The sequence below is a fragment of the Anolis sagrei genome, chromosome 6 (genome assembly GCF_037176765.1).
Source record: "Anolis sagrei isolate rAnoSag1 chromosome 6, rAnoSag1.mat, whole genome shotgun sequence".
NCBI lineage: Eukaryota > Metazoa > Chordata > Lepidosauria > Squamata > Dactyloidae > Anolis > Anolis sagrei.
This window is the reverse complement of record NC_090026.1, coordinates 51586849-51606048: the sequence shown is the minus strand read 5'-3', so window position 1 is coordinate 51606048 and position 19200 is coordinate 51586849. Positions and strand designations below refer to the sequence as shown.

General features: G+C 39.1%; 1 protein-coding gene across 9 annotated transcripts in view; it reads right to left on the bottom strand.

Moving 5' to 3' along the window:
* The window catches only part of TANC2 (tetratricopeptide repeat, ankyrin repeat and coiled-coil containing 2), a 225068-nt gene that overhangs the window by 16408 nt on the left and 189460 nt on the right, over positions 1-19200 (bottom strand). For 7 of the 9 annotated variants that reach the window (XM_060781304.2, XM_060781307.2, XM_060781308.2 and 4 more), the window contains 10 exons: positions 19031-19153; positions 16367-16603; positions 13011-13196; positions 12761-12854; positions 9629-9762; positions 7488-7611; positions 4126-4301; positions 2642-2774; positions 2106-2135; positions 1111-1202 (listed from right to left, as the gene is read on the bottom strand). In XM_060781304.2, the coding sequence (XP_060637287.2) occupies positions 1111-1202; positions 2106-2135; positions 2642-2774; positions 4126-4301; positions 7488-7611; positions 9629-9762; positions 12761-12854; positions 13011-13196; positions 16367-16603; positions 19031-19153 (1329 nt within the window). The remainder of the gene's footprint in view (positions 1-1110; positions 1203-2105; positions 2136-2641; positions 2775-4125; positions 4302-7487; positions 7612-9628; positions 9763-12760; positions 12855-13010; positions 13197-16366; positions 16604-19030; positions 19154-19200) is intronic. The other 2 variants (XM_060781305.2, XM_060781311.2) reach the window with 1 other exon arrangement.

Below are 19200 nucleotides of genomic sequence, written 5' to 3'. Positions count from 1 at the left end.
GGGAACTCCTGCCATAATGTGATATATGATAGACTTCCCAACTATTCCAGAGAAGATGACAGCAGCATTTGGGACTAACTAAAGCTTCCACACTATCTTCGTTTGTATACTAGCTGAGCATAAAATATAATAATCCAACCTTGAGAACGCTAGAGTCTGCATGGAACAAGTGTGAAACATAGTTAAGATCAATGTCGATAAAATATCAACATGGGTAAAGCCAATATAATTTCAACCACAATCAAGGTTTGAAGGAAATTGTAAAGAGATCTGGACACTGAGCAGGAGAGATTTAATAATATGCTCTTAATCTCTTAAACATGGCCAGAGATCAGAAGCATGGAAGTCTGGCCCATCAACTCAAAATTTCAGCTTTGATGTAGAGCATAAGCAGCAGCCTGACAGCAGCCTAAATTTCTAGATAAAAAAGGCGACACTCGTTCCAAGACTATTGTTTTAGATATAAGAGAATATAAAGTCTTCTTCTTCCTTGGCAAAGCCTGGAAGTCTGGTCAAGTGTTCCAGTCAGTGATGAAGCCCAATGTAGTCTGAAACCCCTTCCCAAACTCTATGAATCCATTTTATCCTACTGGATCATACTGGACGCTCTGGCTATGAAGGGTACTAAGAGCCATATGACCAAAATAAAAAAGGGTATTCTGTTTTGCTAAAAGTGATTAATTCACTATTAAACGATCAAAGGTATATGAACAGTAAAAATGAAGCAAATTTGTACATATTTTCTCATTTGACTTTTTTTTTCAAATTACAATAATTTTATGTAATGGATAAAATTAGAATAATGCAGAAGTAATAGAGTTGACAGTGTTGTATTTTTTTAATGTTATGTAAGTAATGGGCGGGTTGGGGAGTATAGATTTGGGAATATATGGTGAAATAAGACATCTGTATTATGTTTCTAATGTTTAAATAAAACCGTGACTGATAGTTATTATTTTCTCTATTAAATCATAATAATTAGTCACAGTTCACACATTTACAGTTATGTTTCCAAAGCTCTGTGATGCAACCTGAGCAGCAGAAAAATGAACACCAGAAAAAAATAGATATAATTTCACTTCTTGGCACTTGATCTGCTTTCCATCTCACCTTGTAAAACATGTCCCCCTCCTCCATCAGCTTGCTCAACAGGATGACCATGATGTCTGGCTTGGAAGTGGCCATCGCCCAGGTTGCTGGACCTGTAGTGTACAGGATGCATGATGGGTAAAAAAACTCATACAATGCAAAAGGTGGCGAGGGAGGAAAGCTAATGTGGAAAAACATCCTGGGGAGAAAAATTTCTGCTGGAGAGAACAACTTGCTACAGCCAACCAAAAAGACAAATATGGTCCCAACAAAAGAGCTGGGCTTTCTCAGGGATGCAAAAGGCACATTTCCTTTGTAGTTTTATCTTTCAGCTCAGTTGAATGACCCACAAATTTTGCAGTCATTCCCATGAGAGTGTATGGATATCCACTGTTTGGCAATGGTGAGAAATCAGATAGTTATATTCTGCAATATGTAATTGAAGAAAAAAAATCAGAGAGTATAACAAAAGGTTATTATTATGTACACTTTAAGCAGAACCGCCTATGGAGTACTACAGCAATTAGAAAAAAATTGTGTGACATCTTTAGGCCCACATTATGTCAGAGCTTAAAAACCTTCAGTGTTTCAGAAGAACTATCACTACAGAAATGAATTATATTTATGAAGTAGTTTGGATGAATGGCTAAGAATGTTCCCTTCTAATGCAGTTTAAGAAAGAGCTCGATTCTACAATCATCTTATACAGGCCTTTATAACGTCTCTATATGCTAGTATTCCCACTTGACATTTTAACATCAAACGGGAAAGTGACAACAGAGCTGTAAGAGCATGAGTTTGGGGTGTGAAATAATTTGCATCGTTTTACAAGCGGATTGGGTCTTGAGCTCAAGTTATTCTCTGCAACAGTAAGGAAAAAAATAATTATTTGAAAGTGAAGAAAATGAAAAGTGGGTGTGGGGTGGAAGAAAAAAGATGCAGGCAGGCAAAACCATAGAAGAGAAAAAGCAGAGCTGTCAGACCACCAAGCTGATGCTAACAGCAATGAAGTATACCTCGTGGGCGACTCGGTAACGTCTGACAGCCTTTGAAGAAAAGGAGAAAACAACAAAGTTGTACGAGAGGGAGAAAAATGGATGGAGATGATTTTTTAAAAAAAGGAAAAAGCAGCAGTGAGAGGCAGGCAGCAAAGCAGCCAAGGCGCCAGCAAATCCCCTTGTGACGCGAGAGATTGTGAGAAAGGGGCGCAGTGCAGGTAAATGTTCAAGTCTAGAAGCATCTACAGAGCAGGGAAAGCAACAGCTTATGGCAGCATATCAGCACAACACTAACTGTTTTGCTGGCAGTCGTTCTCAAAAGAAGACTTTGGTAGGAGCTGCAGCCTCAATTTGCCAGAGCTCGGCAATGAACACAAAATAACCGTAATAGCATAAGGAAATGCTGGTATTCTTCTGGGGAAGCAGAAGCAGCATTCCTTCAAAATAACACATGCCTATTTCACGAGAGTGCACTGTGTTAGTACAACCTAGGACAAAACAGCACTTGCAAGATTCAAATAGTTTGCTTCCCTGTCTTTTTGACTCCTTCCTACCTATCTTGGCTCCTTTCTTCAATAGTGTGACTACAACGGAAGTATTGCGGCAACCCACTGCCCTGTCGAGGGGTCGCATTCCACTGTAATCCACATGCTCAATCATGGCACCATGATCAACCAGGAACTGAACCTACAAACAAACAAAACAATTAAATCAGCATAACTTTCAAAGGCATAATTTGAAAATTATGTCAACATATTGTGAAAGGCTTTCACAGCCAGAATCACTGGGGAGTTGTGCGTTTTTCAGGCTGTATGACCATGTTCCAACAGCCTTTTCTCCTGATGTTTCACCTGCATTTATGGTTGGCAGAAGATGCCAACGTCAGGAGAAAATGCTGCTAGAACACAGCCATGCAGCCCAGAAAACACACAACCCCCAATTAGGTCAGTGTTTGAGAGCTGAGTAGAGCTGAGACTTAGTTAAGGTTAAAAAACTTGATTCATTTGATGGACTGAAGGCCTAGTAGCACTTACAGCAGGAAGAAATCAAAAGGCATTACTACCCCAGAGAGAAAACTGGCACAACAAAATTTTGAAGATAATGAACATGGATGAACTAACACCAAACCAAGGTACCCCAAAGAAATCTACAAACTGGGACCTGGTGAAAAAAATATTTTAGACAATGGAAACTAGATATCATTGACTAAAAAGAGTAAATCCCAGGTAAGGAAAACAAAGGTAAGGAAAACAAAGAAGGAAGATATGAATTATAGAAAAACCTTTAAAAAAGACTTTAAAGATCTTCAAAGACTAGATGGAAGTCACCCTTTTTTTCTCTCCTCTCCCTTTTTCCCCCTCCCCCTCCCTTCTTCTGACCCCACTCTATTTCCTACTTTTCTATCTCCTTCACAATATTCCCCCACTTTCCATGTAACCAAACCTATCCAATTACTTTTTAAGAAATATAATTACAAATGTTTTAAAAAGGCATTAATGTCCAACTTCATCGGGATGCCAGCCCATAAAGTTCAGGTCACAATGAACAGCAAATAGCAACTATGTCATACAGAACAGTGCTACATGTAAATCTATTTTCCTAAGAAGCAGGGTGCAATATCCCTTTTTTCCCCTCACACTAGATTTTCAACAGCCCAACCCAGATACAATATGGATCACAAATCTATAGAAAAAAACACAAGAAATTGCATAAATAATAAGAAAACATGGTGTATCTACACAGCAGTAGCCATAGCCTGCTTCTCCCAGGCACTATAGTACTGTGTTTATGCTAGTTTTTCAACTTAGTGTATCAGAGGGAAAAAAATCATAAGAAATATATAAATAACTTCTTATCTTCAGCAGACTTGTGGGGTTCTTGCCAAAATAATAGGTCATTTTGGAGGAATGAGAAGATAAAGTAGGTTAGTAATTCCCCAAGCTGACTGAACTTAGCTAAGTCTGAATAATGCTATCAATGTTATTTTAATTATTTTCATGGACTTCCAATCCCTTTTCTCCAATGGTGTACCACTTACCACCTCAGCATCACCATAAAAAGCAGCCAGATCCAACGGAGTGCGTCCATTTTTGTCAGCATGGTCTGTAGCAGCTCCACTCTCCACCAAAGCTCTCACCACTGTAAGGTGGCCCTTTAGGCAAGCCCAACTCAAGGCAGTCAGTCCTTCTTTATCCATTAGAGATATTGATGAGCCTGGAAGAAAGAGAGCAAGATTGCTCAGAGGTATGTCAGCAGAAGCTTGGGCCATTTCCACTTGATCCCAGTGTTGCTGCCCCTCATTAGGAGAATTTTTTATCCCTCCAAAGAAAGTAGGTATCTGGTTAGGTAGATACTCTGTTACCTGCAATATTCTTTATATTGTCTAGACATGTATCAAGACAGGAAAATTCCCATCAGTTAGTTGCTACTACTTGATATTGCTCATTAAAATGCTTAGTTTTCCTGATTGCTGTTCCTGTATAATAAGCATATTTACCAAGGTACTTTTCCTGATTTTTAAAAAAGTCTCAGACCAAAGCTTCTTAAACTGTTGGTCACATTAACTGAATGTTGGGGTCACAAAAGATTTTACTTGGCAACAGTAAAAGGTTTATGAATGCCACCTAGTGGCTGCTTTCAATATTTATATGAATCTGTTAGCAACAATTTGCAGCAAATATTGATTTTGCTTAATGGTTTTCAGGAATACTTCTCTTCAAACTTTGATTTGAAAAAACTATGTTGAGTTCATAAAACATACTCAACTGAAATCAAAAACAACAGCCCTTTGCCATTAGGGTTGGGCCGGTTTAGCACAGCTGGTAAATCATCAGCAACTGTAAGATCTATCAACTGAAAGGTTGCAAGTTCCAAGCCTTGGGTCGGCATAAGTGGCCGACCGTCAGTCCTGCTCACTGTTTACCTAAGCAGTTAGAAAACAGCTTTAGCTGTAATTAGAGAAATTAGGTACTGCTAAAGCAGGGGAGGTGTTTTACAACGCCATAAAGAAAAAGAAGATCAAAAAATGCTGGAATAAGGAAGTCCTGACGGCTCTTCATCATAGAGCAGTGGTTCTCAACATTCCTAATGCTGTGACCCCTTAATACAGTCCCTCATGTGGTGGTGACCCCCAACCATAATACTGTTTTCGTTGCTACTTCATAACAGTCATTTTACTACTGTTATAAATCATAATGTAAATATCTGACATGCAGGATGCATTTTCATTCTCTGGACCAAACTGGGCACAAATACCCGATATACCCAAATGTGAATGCTAGTGGGGTTGGGGGAGGATTGATTTTGTAATTTGGGAGTTGTAGTTGCTGGGATTTATAGTTCACTTATAATCAAAGAGTATTCTGAACTCCTCCAGTGATGGATTTGAACCAAACTCGGCTCCCATGACTAATGGAAAGCACTGGAAGGGTTTGATGGGCATTGACCTTGAGTTTGGGAGTTGTAGTTCACCTACATCCAGAGAGCACTGTAGACTCATGCAATGGTGGATCTGGACCAAACTTGGCACGAATATGCAATATGCCCAAATGTGAACACTGGTAGAGTCTGGGGAAAATAGCTCTTGACCTTTGGGAGTTGTAGTTGCTGGGATTTATAGTTCATTACAATCAAAGAACATTCTGAATTCCGCCAACGATAGAACTGGCTCAAACTTCCCACATGGAATCCCCATGACCATCAGAAAATACTGTGTTTTCTTATGGTCTTTGGTGACCCCTCTGACACAACCTCGCGACCCTCTCAGGGGTCCCGATTCCCAGGTTGAGAAACACTGTCATAGAGGATGGAGCGACAGCATCCCCTGTGGACTCAAGCCCAACCGTCCATGGCATCGAAAAAAAACCTCCTTTTGTTCTATCTGTTTACTGTCTATACAAACGGCATTGAATGTTTGCCATGTATCTGTACTTGTGATCCGCCTTGAGTCCCCTTTGGGTTGAGAAGGGCGAAATATAAATAAAGTGTTGTTGTTGTTATTACTATTATTATTATTAAAAGTTCAAGAAAAATTTGCCTGCAACTTCTCCAGAAAGGGATGGGTTAATATCACTATTTGTTCTTGGGGAGGGGGGAAGAGAATATGGATGGCATGCATGCATGTGAACGGAGGGGAAATAATAGCCATGGTTAAATATTTGAAAGGATGTCACATTGAGGAGGGGGGAAGCCTGTTTTCTGCTGCTCCAGAGATTAAGACATGGAAAAAGTGGTCTCAAATTGCAGGGACACTGAAAAGAACTTCCTGATGTTAAGAGCTGTTTGACAGTGGAATCTGCTGCTCTGGAGTGTGGTGAAGTTTCCTTCTCTGGAGTTTTTAAAGTGCAGGCTGGATGACTCTCTGTTCAGAGTGCTCTGACTGGATGTTCCTGCATGGCAGGAGGTTGGACTGGATTGTTCTTGTAGTCTCTTCCAATTGTGTGATTCTATGATTTTATGATACCATACAAAAGCATATTCAACATCATGCCTAGGCGAGTCCTTTATTTTTGAAAACTAACAAGTGTTTATTTATTTATTATTAGGTACAGATCCGTACCTAATATTATTGTTGCCTGACATAGCATTGGACTTAATTCCCGGGCCCCCTAGAATTTTTGGGCTTGCACAAATCTTGGCCCGGCCTTTTAAAAAATTTTAAATTGCCTTGAACAGGCAGGATTCTTTTAATATATGTGTGTTGTGGCAACAATTTTTATGCTTATATTTTCATTTGTTAATCTTATGGTTATGTAGTTTTTACTTTGTATGTTTTGTGATGTTACATGGGAACCGCTCTGAGTCCCCTCAGGGAGATGGAGCGATATACAAATAAAGTATTATTATTATTATTATTATTATTATTATTATTCACCTTTGCTTTGCTTTCTTGTCATATAATCTTGCTCTAGGTAGGACAGAAAGGGTGCAAGCTTTGCTTCAGCTGCAGACATGAAGCTCACACCCAGAATAGTTCTTTTATTCACTTAAATGGAGGGGGAAAAAGTCTTCTTTGATTGCATTTATAATTGCATTGTTTTTAAAGCAGCAGGGAGTTCACCTTATACAAAATAATCAGGTAGGTCTATAGATCTCTTGAGTTCAATATGCTCTTAAGAGAGCTATCTATCTTCTGTCCATAACACAACTTTTTAGACATTCTCCCCTTCAAAATACTTAGCCAGCTGTTGCTATCCAAGTAAAGACTAATGTTGATTGAATTCAGAAGAATTCAGGAAGAATACAAAACCATGCAAAATTGTAATATAATAAATCCAGCACATGTAATTTCATCTTAATTTATGAAAACCAGGGGTCTAACTTCAACGTTTACCTTCAGAACAGTTCTTGAGCCTGTTGACATGAGCATGGGCTTAATTCCCATGCTGCTCCAAAACTAACCTTGAGACAGTAAGAACTCTACTGTGCCCAAATGTCCCTCTGAAGCTGCCATCATCAAAGGAGTCCGACCTTGTTTGTCTGCCATGTTAACATCTGCACCATGGGTGAGCAAGAGATCAACAATCTGAAAGCACACAAAGGATGCACTGAGAACAAGCCATGCTATCTAAGCGCTGCGGAGAATACTGATCCCTGTGCTCTATGCACCTGAAATCCCGTGATGTGCTGAAAATGCCCAATCTAAAGAAAATCTTTCCAAAATCCTCTATCCTAAAATATTTCTCATATATTTATTGGCTTTATTTTATATAGGGTTTTGAAATTTTCAAAATGTTAGGAGAATCCATTGCTTTCTCCCTGTTTTAAGCAGTTCCTTGCGTTAATAAATATATAATAAACCTTTATTTATACCCCACCACCATCTCCCTAACGGGACTTGGGGCAGCTTACATGAGGCCAAGCCCAGCAATACAACAATGCAAATACACAACATAAAAATATGCCTTTCCCTTCAGCACTGTGACAAAGGGACATTCCTTGTTGCTGCAGAGCATGGAAAAGAAATGGAAAAATGGGATCTGGGGAGAAGCTGATGAATTGGATAAGGAAGCCCTGAAATTTAAATTAGGCATGTGGTCTGGAGTTTCCTCACAGCTCTTCTAGAGAAGGGTATGCCATGCCTACCAACACCCTGCTCTCTTGCGCTATCTAGTGCTTCGCACTTCCATAACTGAATGTCTATTTTTATGTAGTCTCGTATGTACCCAATTATCACAATGTATCTGATTTAATGCTACTAATCCAAATGTCTTTGACAGCATTGCACCCATAATATTGCCAGGAATGGAAGATTTGAACATTTGAATTTCCAACTGCAATTAGAAATCCATGAAAACTAAGGAATTAATATCTTCCATTATTCAAACATTAGAATTGGATAAACATGCTGTTGAAACAGGAAGGAAGAAGATATGAGGGGTGAAATCCATAAAAAGCTACATAGCGATGTAGAATCAATTGTTCACTGGCTTTCCACTTATGTAGAAAATACTTCAAAATTAGGTGGAAATATTTGGAACCTTTATGCAAAAAACACTCCCTTTTCATATAAATCTACACCAGAATTTATGAATTAAAACCTTGCTTTAAATACAGGGTGAGGCAGCACAACTTCCTTTTTTAAAATGCGCGCCATTCAGTCGGTTGAAGACGTAGCAGAGTGCTAGTGGTCTCATTCGAGAGGCGGGAGTATAAAGTTTTGTCCTGACACAGTTCAGTCACCATCATGCGTTGGAACAGCGAGAAGCGTGCTTTTGCCGTTGTGGCCTATTTTTTGAGCGGATTTGGAGTGGCCGGCCCACTCTCCAGATTTGGCTCCTTGTGATTTTTTTCTATGGGGCTTTTTGAAATCCCGTGTTTCTGTGAACCGTCCAAGGACCCTACAAGATTTGAAGACCAACATCCAGGAAGAAATTGCCAACATAACACCTGCTATGCTGGCAAGAGTCATGAGAAATGCCAGAAATTGGTTTACTCAGGGTATGGAGAATGGAGAATGGGGGATGTCACCAACCTAATTTGATCTTCAAAACTACGTAAAACAAAACTTTAGGTATTATACATTATACATTTTTTTTAAAAAAATCTGATTCATACAATGGGTTTTATTAAGTTTTGTAAAAAGGAAGTTATGCTGCCTCACCCTGTATGATGTAGGCATTGTTTGTATGTGAAGAACACATTTAAGAACAGAGGAAGTGTCTCTTTGGCAGGGCCTTAAAACAATTTTCCTGTACTTTTATAAATATCACAGCCTTCACACCTTAGTTCACAAGACTTAACAATTATCACTGTTTCACATCTTACAATCCTGGAGGATAAAAACTCCCATGCATCTAAATTGAAACACTGAAAGACTTGAGATACAATGTACACCCCAACATTTCACAAAGGTGTTGTAGAAAAGCCAATTACTGAAAATCTCTTTGCACTTCCTAGGATGTTTCCAGAAGCAGATGTTGTCAGCATTAATAAAATCTCAATAAAAAAATAACTCCTTGGTGATATCAGCAAAGAAATGTAGGATGTGCATTAACTTGTCAGGAGATGATTCAATTGATAGAGGTTCTTGCTTCCTTTACCTGCCAATGGCCTTGTCTGACCGCACTGAATAAGGGAACAACCCCACGCCTGTTGGGCTGGGCTACAGCTGCTCCTTGCTCAAGAAGCAGGCGACAAACTTCCAGCTTGCCTCGTCCTGCTGCAGCAGTCAGAGCTAGAAAAGAGAAAAGACTAATTGGAACAAAGGTCATGCCAAGAAAACCATCTGTTTCATGTCTTCCAGCCAGGGGGTGCGTCTAAGTGCTGTGTAGTGGCAAAAGTGGGAAAAAAAGTATTTGCCTACAGGCTTACAGCCTATGTTCAACAGGAAAAAACAAAGCATGATAAGGGGAAAAGCTTACAGAAGAACAAAAGCTTCAAGTTACAGTCTCCAGGATTGACCAAGATAAGAAGTGGAGCAGATTTTTGTGTTATTTACGGGTATTATTGATAGTTAAATGACACAAGATGAGGAAAGACTGAAGTCACACTTACTTCATCAAAGTAACTGACTGTTAGAGATTGTTTTCCTTGGTGTCGTTTCAACTATTTACTTAACACCCTTGCAAAAAAGAAGTACACTAAGAATACAAAATATCAACAATATCTAAATTGATAACCAACTGGCACAATTATTACTGCATACAGCACAAATCTTAGCCTTTAAGATGCTCAGGCAGTGGTTCTCAACCTGGGGTCCCCAAATGTTTTTGGCCTTCAACTCCCAGAAATCCTAACAGCTAGTAAACTAGCTGGGATTTCTGGGAGTTGTAGGCCCAAAACATCTGGGGACCCCAGGTTGAGAACCACTATGGGATGTTGTTCAAAACCACCTTCACCAAGCTTGTTCACTTATAGTCATAGGCTATAGAACTATGAGACACTTCAATATTCTTCCAAATGTCGATATATAGGATGTGGCATTTTTGTTTATTAGCATATTAAAGCAGATATTATATATTTATAGTTTTTAGCATTTCAGAGAGGTACAAGGTGCCACAGAACTAATAATTTCAGCATCTTGCTAAATGCTGATATATAGGAATTCTTTCCCACTGTGTTGACAGGTGAATGTTGACATATAGTTTCAGTAAATGAGTATATTCTAACTTGCTTTCTGAAAAGATTTTTTTTTAATTTACCATATTTGTGTGACGCCTTTCTCAGCCCAGAGGCGACTCAAGGCAGTTCACAGTTGGCAACAATTTGATGCCTCAACAATTATAAAACAATCAAAACTATAATAAAATACTGTTAAAACATTTAGCATAAAATATTTAAAAACTGTACAAAGCCATAAAACATTGTCATGAGCGTCTCCTAGTCAAAGTCATTATTCAAATGCATCGTCAAGTTGTTCAATGATTTCATATAATTATGCTGCATTAGTGAAGGCCTGCTCAAAAAGCCAGGTTTTAACCTTTCTTCAGAAAGTAAGAAAGGAGGGGGACCAATCTTATATCCCTAGGCAGGGCGTTCCACAGCCGAGGGGATACCACTGAAAAGGCCCTGTCTCTCATCCCCGCCGAATGCATCTGTGAAGAAGGCTGGACTGAGAGAAGTGCCTCCCCAGAAGATCTTAACATCTTAGATGGTTCTTAAGGAGAGATATGTTTGGACAGGTAAGCTGGGCCAAAACCATCTAAGGCTTTATAGGCTAAAATCAACACTTTAAATTGTGCCTAGAAGCAAACCTTTCTTAAAAGAAGGCTAACTGAGAAGATGGCACAAAGAGAACGTTAGCTGTCTAGTTTTGTCTTGATCAGGGAGTCAAATCAAACCAAACACAATCTGAACCAAAACATTGACAGAAAACCGCTACAATCAAGATATTTTTGCCTGTTTGGATAAATATTAGAATCCATTAGCAGGAAAACATATTGTATAATAGCCAAATGACCATAAATCTTTAAGATTTAAGGTGTTTTATGTAACATAAAAGTGTTTCTGGCATAATGTGTACAAGGAATTCCTGGCAACACAAGGAATTCCTGGCAATGCTATTTCTCTTCTGCTCGCCATCATCACCAATCTATCTGCTCCTTTGAATACTCTGGACCGGCTTCTTTCATTACTATTTCACTTATTGTGCTACTTTTGCTGATGCTTTTGCAAGCTCTCCCTTCATACAACAGAATAATGCATAAAACAACTTTCATTCAGACAGTCCAGAAAGCTCTTAGTAACAGGGAACCAACTAGCTGTACAAACCATATTGATTTTAAATCAATAGTTAAATGCTTTGAAGCAGATCTGGTGTGGAAAAGACCCATTCCTCTGCCAAATAGATGAAGGCAGCAACTGCAGTAGTTTCTTTGTTGAGGCTGCAGCATTGATTCATAGCCCAGTAGTAAAAGATTACTGAATTATCTGAATTTCCATCTACAGCTATGTATGTCTGTTTCTTTCAGGCATTTCATTCAAAAGCTGTCTTTATTATTCTGTGGGTATCCCTAGCTCAGCCAACATGGCGTAACAGTTTGAGTATTGGATAAGGTCACTGGATAACATCCGAATATTCACTCAGTCACAGGTAGTCACTGAAAGACTTTGGGTCCATCAGCAGCAAATATTTAAAATAATGTAACACAATTAAAAGTAATCAGTTTATGGTATTGTGTGGTTTCTGGAAAGCACACAACACCCCAGTGATTCCCGCCGTGAACGCCTTTGGTAATCAGTTTGGTTACAAACATCCAGTAGGTATCAAAAATGGAACAAGATACAGCATGACACTAGAAAACGAGAGCTCTTTTGTCTTTTGTCTTTGGCTTCATGATAGACATGGAATTGAAAAATATTAGAAAGCAGGAGACCTAAGGTTAGGACACATGGCCTTTTCAGTCCTGCTGGCTATGTAAACCTTTAGCAAACAAATCCAGTAGATAGCCAGAACTAAAGAGCCTATGCATCCATTTATATTCTAGCTCTCCCTTGCTTGGAGGTAGAAATTGGCCTAGAAAAGTAAATACTGGAGGCCAAACTAATGCTTCTTTCTAAGTACCTTAGATGATGCAACCTACTTATAAAAACTGAAAAGGTTTTTCTTTTTAGACTGAATTGTAGAAAATTACATTTGACATCTTTTGCATTGAGAGACAATATCTATTTATTAATAATAATTTCCTAAAGGACAATGTTTTTCACTATATGCCAGAGGTTACAGTATTTACCTGTCTCTCCCCACAGACTGTCAAAGCTGTTGATTTGGGCTCGCTCTACTTCCTCCTCATCTTTTTCTGGGAGATCAAGCAGGTAGGAGACAATCTAGGAGCAAAGTAATGTAGCAGTTTAGAAACTCTCCAGATATTATCAGTGTTTCTGGTAAGTGAATCGGGGCTAGGCTGAACAAGAATAGAGATACTAAATCAACACAATTTCTCGGTGGCACTCAACAGAAAACACCTCCTAGAAACAACTTACTTCAGTGTATCCCATGCTGGCAGCAGCAATGAGAGCCTGTTGGATAGCCTGGCTCTTTTTGAATACCCCCTGCTGTTGTCCAGCCATTGTCCAGTCACACTGAATCAAGAACTTGACAACTTCCAGATGACCTCTGAGAGCTGCATGTACCAATGCACACTGGCCGTTCTTGTCCAAGTGATCCACCTTTGCAAAGAAAGGGGGGGGGGGGGAAGAAATAATATTAAATCTAATTGCTGCAAGTAGGCAGATGGAAGATTCATTTCAATCCCCATCTTCGTTATATTGCTCATACTCCTAAAACACAATCCTCTCTGTTCTACTACTGAAGTACAGCGAGACTTTTGCATCTGCAAGTGATACATTTCCAGTTGAACTGTGGTTACATATAACTGCAGATATGACCAAATACCATTAAATTACCTTACTTCTGGTCCCAGCATATCACGGCATTGCACTGGAGGGCCTAGAGGTGTATTCCCCCTAGGACTTTACACGGTTATTCAATGCAACTCTATGGTACACTTCCAGAAGAAGTGTACCATAAAATCACATTGAGGAGCTAGAAATCACTAGAGAGACCTTTTTTATTACATGAAAGAGTAAGTGATCAGTGGATATAGGTTCTGTGGTTACCAGATTGTAAATGCAACCTGTTCATTGAAAAAAGTGGAATCCTCTCTTTGTTCTAATGAACAAACTTTGTGTTCACGGTAAGGATCCAATGGAAAATATACATACCCACCTTGGGGCTCTTTGTGGGAGAAAGTAGGGTATAACTTGAATGAATGAATGAATGAACATTTCAGAGATATGAATTGAACTTCTGGTTGGGAATCCCACCTCTTCATCCTAAAACCGTGATGGTGAACCTGACACGCGTTTCAGCACTGACCCGCATGGCTATTTTTGATGACACGCGGCCACATGCGGCCACATATAGAGAAGTACACCTTATAAGAGCCAATCTAATTCCATCTTTAAATTTGTAAAAGGCTCTACAAATTTAACATCTGCACATTTGAGCATTGTTCACTCCATAACTCAGCATGGAATATACATTTTTCTTATTTAAATTATAAATATTGCAAAATTATGGGGTTTTTTTTTCTCGAAGTTGACACCCCACCCAAGTTATGCTCAGGTTTTTGGCATATTTTGACACGCCAAGCTCAAAAGGTTGCCCATCACTGTCCTAAAACAATTTTTAAAACATGGCAAAACCCCTGGGTGGGGTGGGGGAGGCTTTTCCTGGCTTTTCCGTTGCGCCTTTGGAGAGTAACCTTACATCTCCTTTGTCCACTCCCCTAAAATGTTTGTCCCCATACTGTACTTTCCCCTGCCTGTTCAAAGGCCTGTCTTCAGCACTCCATTTCCAATTATTCTCTCCCGCACAAATATTTTCCGTTTCTATCTCATCCTGAGTTTTTATCATTTTATCTTGTTCATGTGGCCCACTGATTGTGATTGTATTTTTGCACTGTTTTATTTTGTTGTAATGCACTACTGGGTTTGGCCTCATATAAGCCGCCCCGAGTCCCCTTTGGGGAGATGGTGGCAGGGTATAAATAAATATTATTATTTGAAACACCACAAGATGAGTCCACAGCAGACACTCTGCTGGCTGTTGTACTGGATCACACGTTGGACACTTCCCAAGTGTCTAGGACTGTGTGATGTATTGGCGAATAATGCATGCAGATCCCAGTAAGGTGGCCTTTTGCAACTGGCAGATGGTAATCTTGTCAGTGCCAATTGTGTTTAAGTGCAGGCCAAGGTCTTTAGGCACTGCACCCAGTGTGCCGATCACCACTGGGACCACCTTGACTGGCTTGTCTTTGCAGTTCGATCTTTAAATCCTCATATTGTGTCATCTTTTCCAGTTGTTTCTTTTCAATCCTTATCATCATCATCATCATCATCATCATCATCATCATCATCAAGACTCTAATGGCCAGCTCCAATACTGAGGACAAGGAGTGGCTGGAAGGGCGAGGAGAGGAGATTGCAATATATGTTCCCAGTATAATCTCCTCAGCCTGGCTCAGCTACTGCTGAAGATGACCCTTAACAATCACTTCCCAGCATCTGAGCAAGATGAGGCAAATATATTAGAACCAGCTATAGATGAGTTAAAATATATCCCCATCTTTGGAATACAGAAGAAAGCATGCAGAGTTCCACAGATCTGCAACATTAGCATGTAAGTGAGCAACAGCTGAGATCTTAGGATAAAGAGGCTCAGTGTGAAGGCTTGTTGTGGCAGCCAGAATTGTTGTTTCATTGCTGGACTCTGTTATTCTTCAGATGCTCGACATTTTGGACCTTGGATTGTGACTCTGGCTATCATTTTGTTACTGACCTGACTGTATTTTTACAGCTTGCACTCAGTAATTGAATTCTGTACTATGGCATTGGCTTATTGGTTATTATTTAGACTTTAATCTTTCATTCTAGATTGCCAACACTGGGTTCAACAGTCATTTCTGCTATTTGTTTTGGGATTGTGCTTCCGATAAATGGCATGTTTGTGACAAAGATAATGAAATATTAATGATACATTTTACAGCACTATTTCACTTCTAATATAACGTTTTCAACGTTTGTACTTTCAACCATGCAGTCTCTCCACAAGGGTTACCAGCTTCAGCCCATACACAGTTGTTAAAATTTTTATGTAACATAAAATGTTGACAATTGTCAATAGGAAATCACAATGTAAAAATACTGCTGATTAAGTGATAGGAGTTGGTGGACTGTCTGTCAACACTGGTTAACAGGTTCCTTTTTTGTATTCATTGCACTTCCATTTTCCATCTTCTCCAGTTTAGATCATGGAAAATTGAAGTGTAATGAGTACAAAAATGACACCGTATTTATACAAAATTATAGCATAAACATAAAATGAGAAGATAGACAACAGTGTTTGTGACTCTATCTTCACATTCGCTTGGCCACAACTTGACTCAGTACTTGAATGCCATTAGTGAATGTACAAACTGCAAATTAACAATGAAGGGCTTGGTTATATCATCTTGGATGAGAACAGACTATGCCTATAAAAGGAGGAGAAAAAAACTGTTGCTGTGTATGCTCTTACTAGCATAGTTAGGTAACACAGCTGCAACTGCACAGAGAAACATAGCTCTCTCACCAAAGCCAAGCTCACATCCAGCTTGGAAATGTGCTTCTTGAAGGACACAATCTTTCCATTGCTATCTTAATCCAAAGCTATGCAAATCTGATTCAAATCTTCTAAGCAGTAGCTAAAACCTAATGCATGCCCACCCCATCTCACCCTACCAAAGACATCATGGGCATAGTCACCCATCCATAGCAACGTCAGTTATTGTCACCTTGGCCCGCTTCTTGCATAACAGGGCAACAATGCTTAGATAGCCAGCAGCAGCCGCATATCCAAGAGATGTTAGACCACTTTCAGAAGAGGCATCAACGTTCGCTCCAAACTCTAGCAGCAAAGCTACCATCTCAGTGTAGCCAAGATGTGACTGGACACATAATATTGGGGCATTGTTCAGCACTTCAGTTCTGTAATTGATGTTGGCTCCTCCTAAGATCAGCAGTCGACTGACCTACACAACAAAAGACATATGAGAATTGATTAGAGCTGAGGCAGATGTTAGATTTCTGAATTAGAGATGGGCAGGCTTTTTCCAAGATAGTTTTGACTTGACAGTAATTTTTAGCATAGTTTGGGAGAAAGAACAAAAATATTCCAAACTCTAGAAAAAAAATCTAACATTTGCTCATAATTGCTGCTTCCCAACTAACTGATCTCATAAACATGATCAAAGTTCCTACCAGCAATTCGTATGAGAATAATAGCAGGTCATTAACACTTTTCTGCCCAGAGAAATATGTAAAACAAAACCATCCTCTCTGATCCAACAGCATCCTCTCTGGGCTGGTACATTAGATTAACGACAGCCCTTGGAACACTTTCAAAATCAAAATGTTTAGATTTGTTTTTTAACAAACATTTTAAAATGTTAAAGTATTATTTCATAGAACTTCACTTGAAAATGGGAAGAAATAAAATTGAGACTTGAACAGACGTGGGATGGAGTCATTTATTTATTTAATCTTCCCAGGATGGCTAACAAGATAAACAATATACATGACCTACAGTAGTCCATTATTAATAGTTTGTTTTTGCATGTATTACATTTTCCTGCTATTTGGTGACGCACTCTGACATTTTCCAAACTGGAATGTAATATATAAATCATAAGCAAAGAAAAATCTGAAACAACTATGTTCCTTTGTTGTCACTCTGAGTATTTGGCATTGCTTTTAACTTTGGCACTACAGAATTATTAATGTGTGTTTACAATACACTTCACATTTTATCCAACATGTACATTCATATTTTAAATACTAGATGGCAGTAAGTCATAAAGGAAAACTAAACACAGAAAAATCAGAATCCTTGATGAATGAAAAGTCCCAGTATCTGAAATGGGGCGAGGTCTTTTCACACCAGATCCCTTTTGGTGTTGGAAGCTAAGCAAGATCAGCTCTGGTTTTATATTTGCATCGGAGACAGTCAACACATATCAGATACTGTAGAGTATATTTCAGGTGAAGGAACTGGCAAAACCAACTCTGAATATTTCTTATGTAAGAAAACCCTATTAAATTGATACGGTTGCTATAAACAAACGCATCTCTCCCTATGAACCATCGCGGAGATTAAGATCCTCCGGGGAGCCCTGCTTTCCGTCCCGCCATTGTCACAGACACGATTGGTGGGGATGAGAGACAGGGCCTTCTCAGTGATTGCTCCCCGGCTATGGACTCCCTTCCTGGTGAGATCAGGTTGGCCCCCTCTCTCCTGTCCTTTAGAAGGATGGTAAAAACTTGGCTTTGGGACCAAGCTTTTGGGACAGGGCAATAAATCAGCAATAGGAAAGATTACCAAGCCAATTACATTTGACGTGGATGACTGGGACAGTTTTAAATGGTGTATTTTAATATTTTGATAAATTTGTGTCCCGGCATTGAGTCCCCTTCAGGGTGAGAAGGGCGGAATATAAATGTTTAAAATAATAAATAAATAAATAAATTGTTTGAAGACATACACACATTTGTTGGACTGCCCAAGAGACTGTTTAGATAGGAATCACAATTGAACAATATGTGAAATTAATTGTATTGGTGAAATTACTGTGTGTTTTAAGAAAACTAAATAGCACCTGATGGAAAAAAGGTGCAGTAAGGGTTAATTCAATCATTTTCTGCATTTGTCTATGGTTCTCTCAGAAAACATCCCCAAGCTATTTGCTTAAAGAATGAAGTCTTCATTGGTGCCAGTGTAGGTTTCCATTCTAATGTAAAAGCCTCTTATCTCTTTAATGGAAAGGGTTACTCTCCCCTCCCACCCAATGCTATTCAGACATCCTTAAGCTGTGATTTTCATGTAAATTTTATATATATATCTGTCTAGATGTGTCCCTATATAAAACAAAGGGACAATTCGGAAAGAGAGGATGGTTGTGGGATACAAATTTTACATTAAAATGTAAATGAAGACTTTTATTTCAGGGATTCACTGATGAAGAAGGGGTCTTACAAAATGCAAATATTGTATTTCCTTTGTTTTTCCTTCAATCTTATATGAAGCTCAGCATTTTTCCACTGTGAGATTGCAAGATGTCATTAAAAATAAAACCACTAAAAGCTTACCTTTCATAATTAGAAAGAAACACATCTCCACAGAGAAAATATATGAAAACAGACTTTCAGATCTATCCCTTTTACCGCTCTTCCTAAGATTGTGGTATGGATATGAAAGCTCTTTCCATTTGCACTCTATTACCACATCCTTTGTTAAAAAGGCTTAAGACTATGCAAGTCTGAAAAAAAAGCTTCCTTTTAACGGAACAGAATTGAGACCCTTTTTAAAACATGAGACTAACACTGAATCCTTTATTTTATCAGGAGTTCAAGGGTTTTGTCTTACAATTGCACACCTAAAAGCCAGCACTTGTCTCCACTACCTTTATGTTGGGGGTGTACAAGTTCCGTAGAGAGGCCAGAGCCATGGAAAGGCCTTCCGAACTGTAGGAAATCCAAAGCCCTTGGAGAATTGAAGAGGAAACCCCAACTTTTTTGCTCAGCCCCTGCAAAAGATACAATTGGATTTCATCATTCAAAGCACCAGTTTATC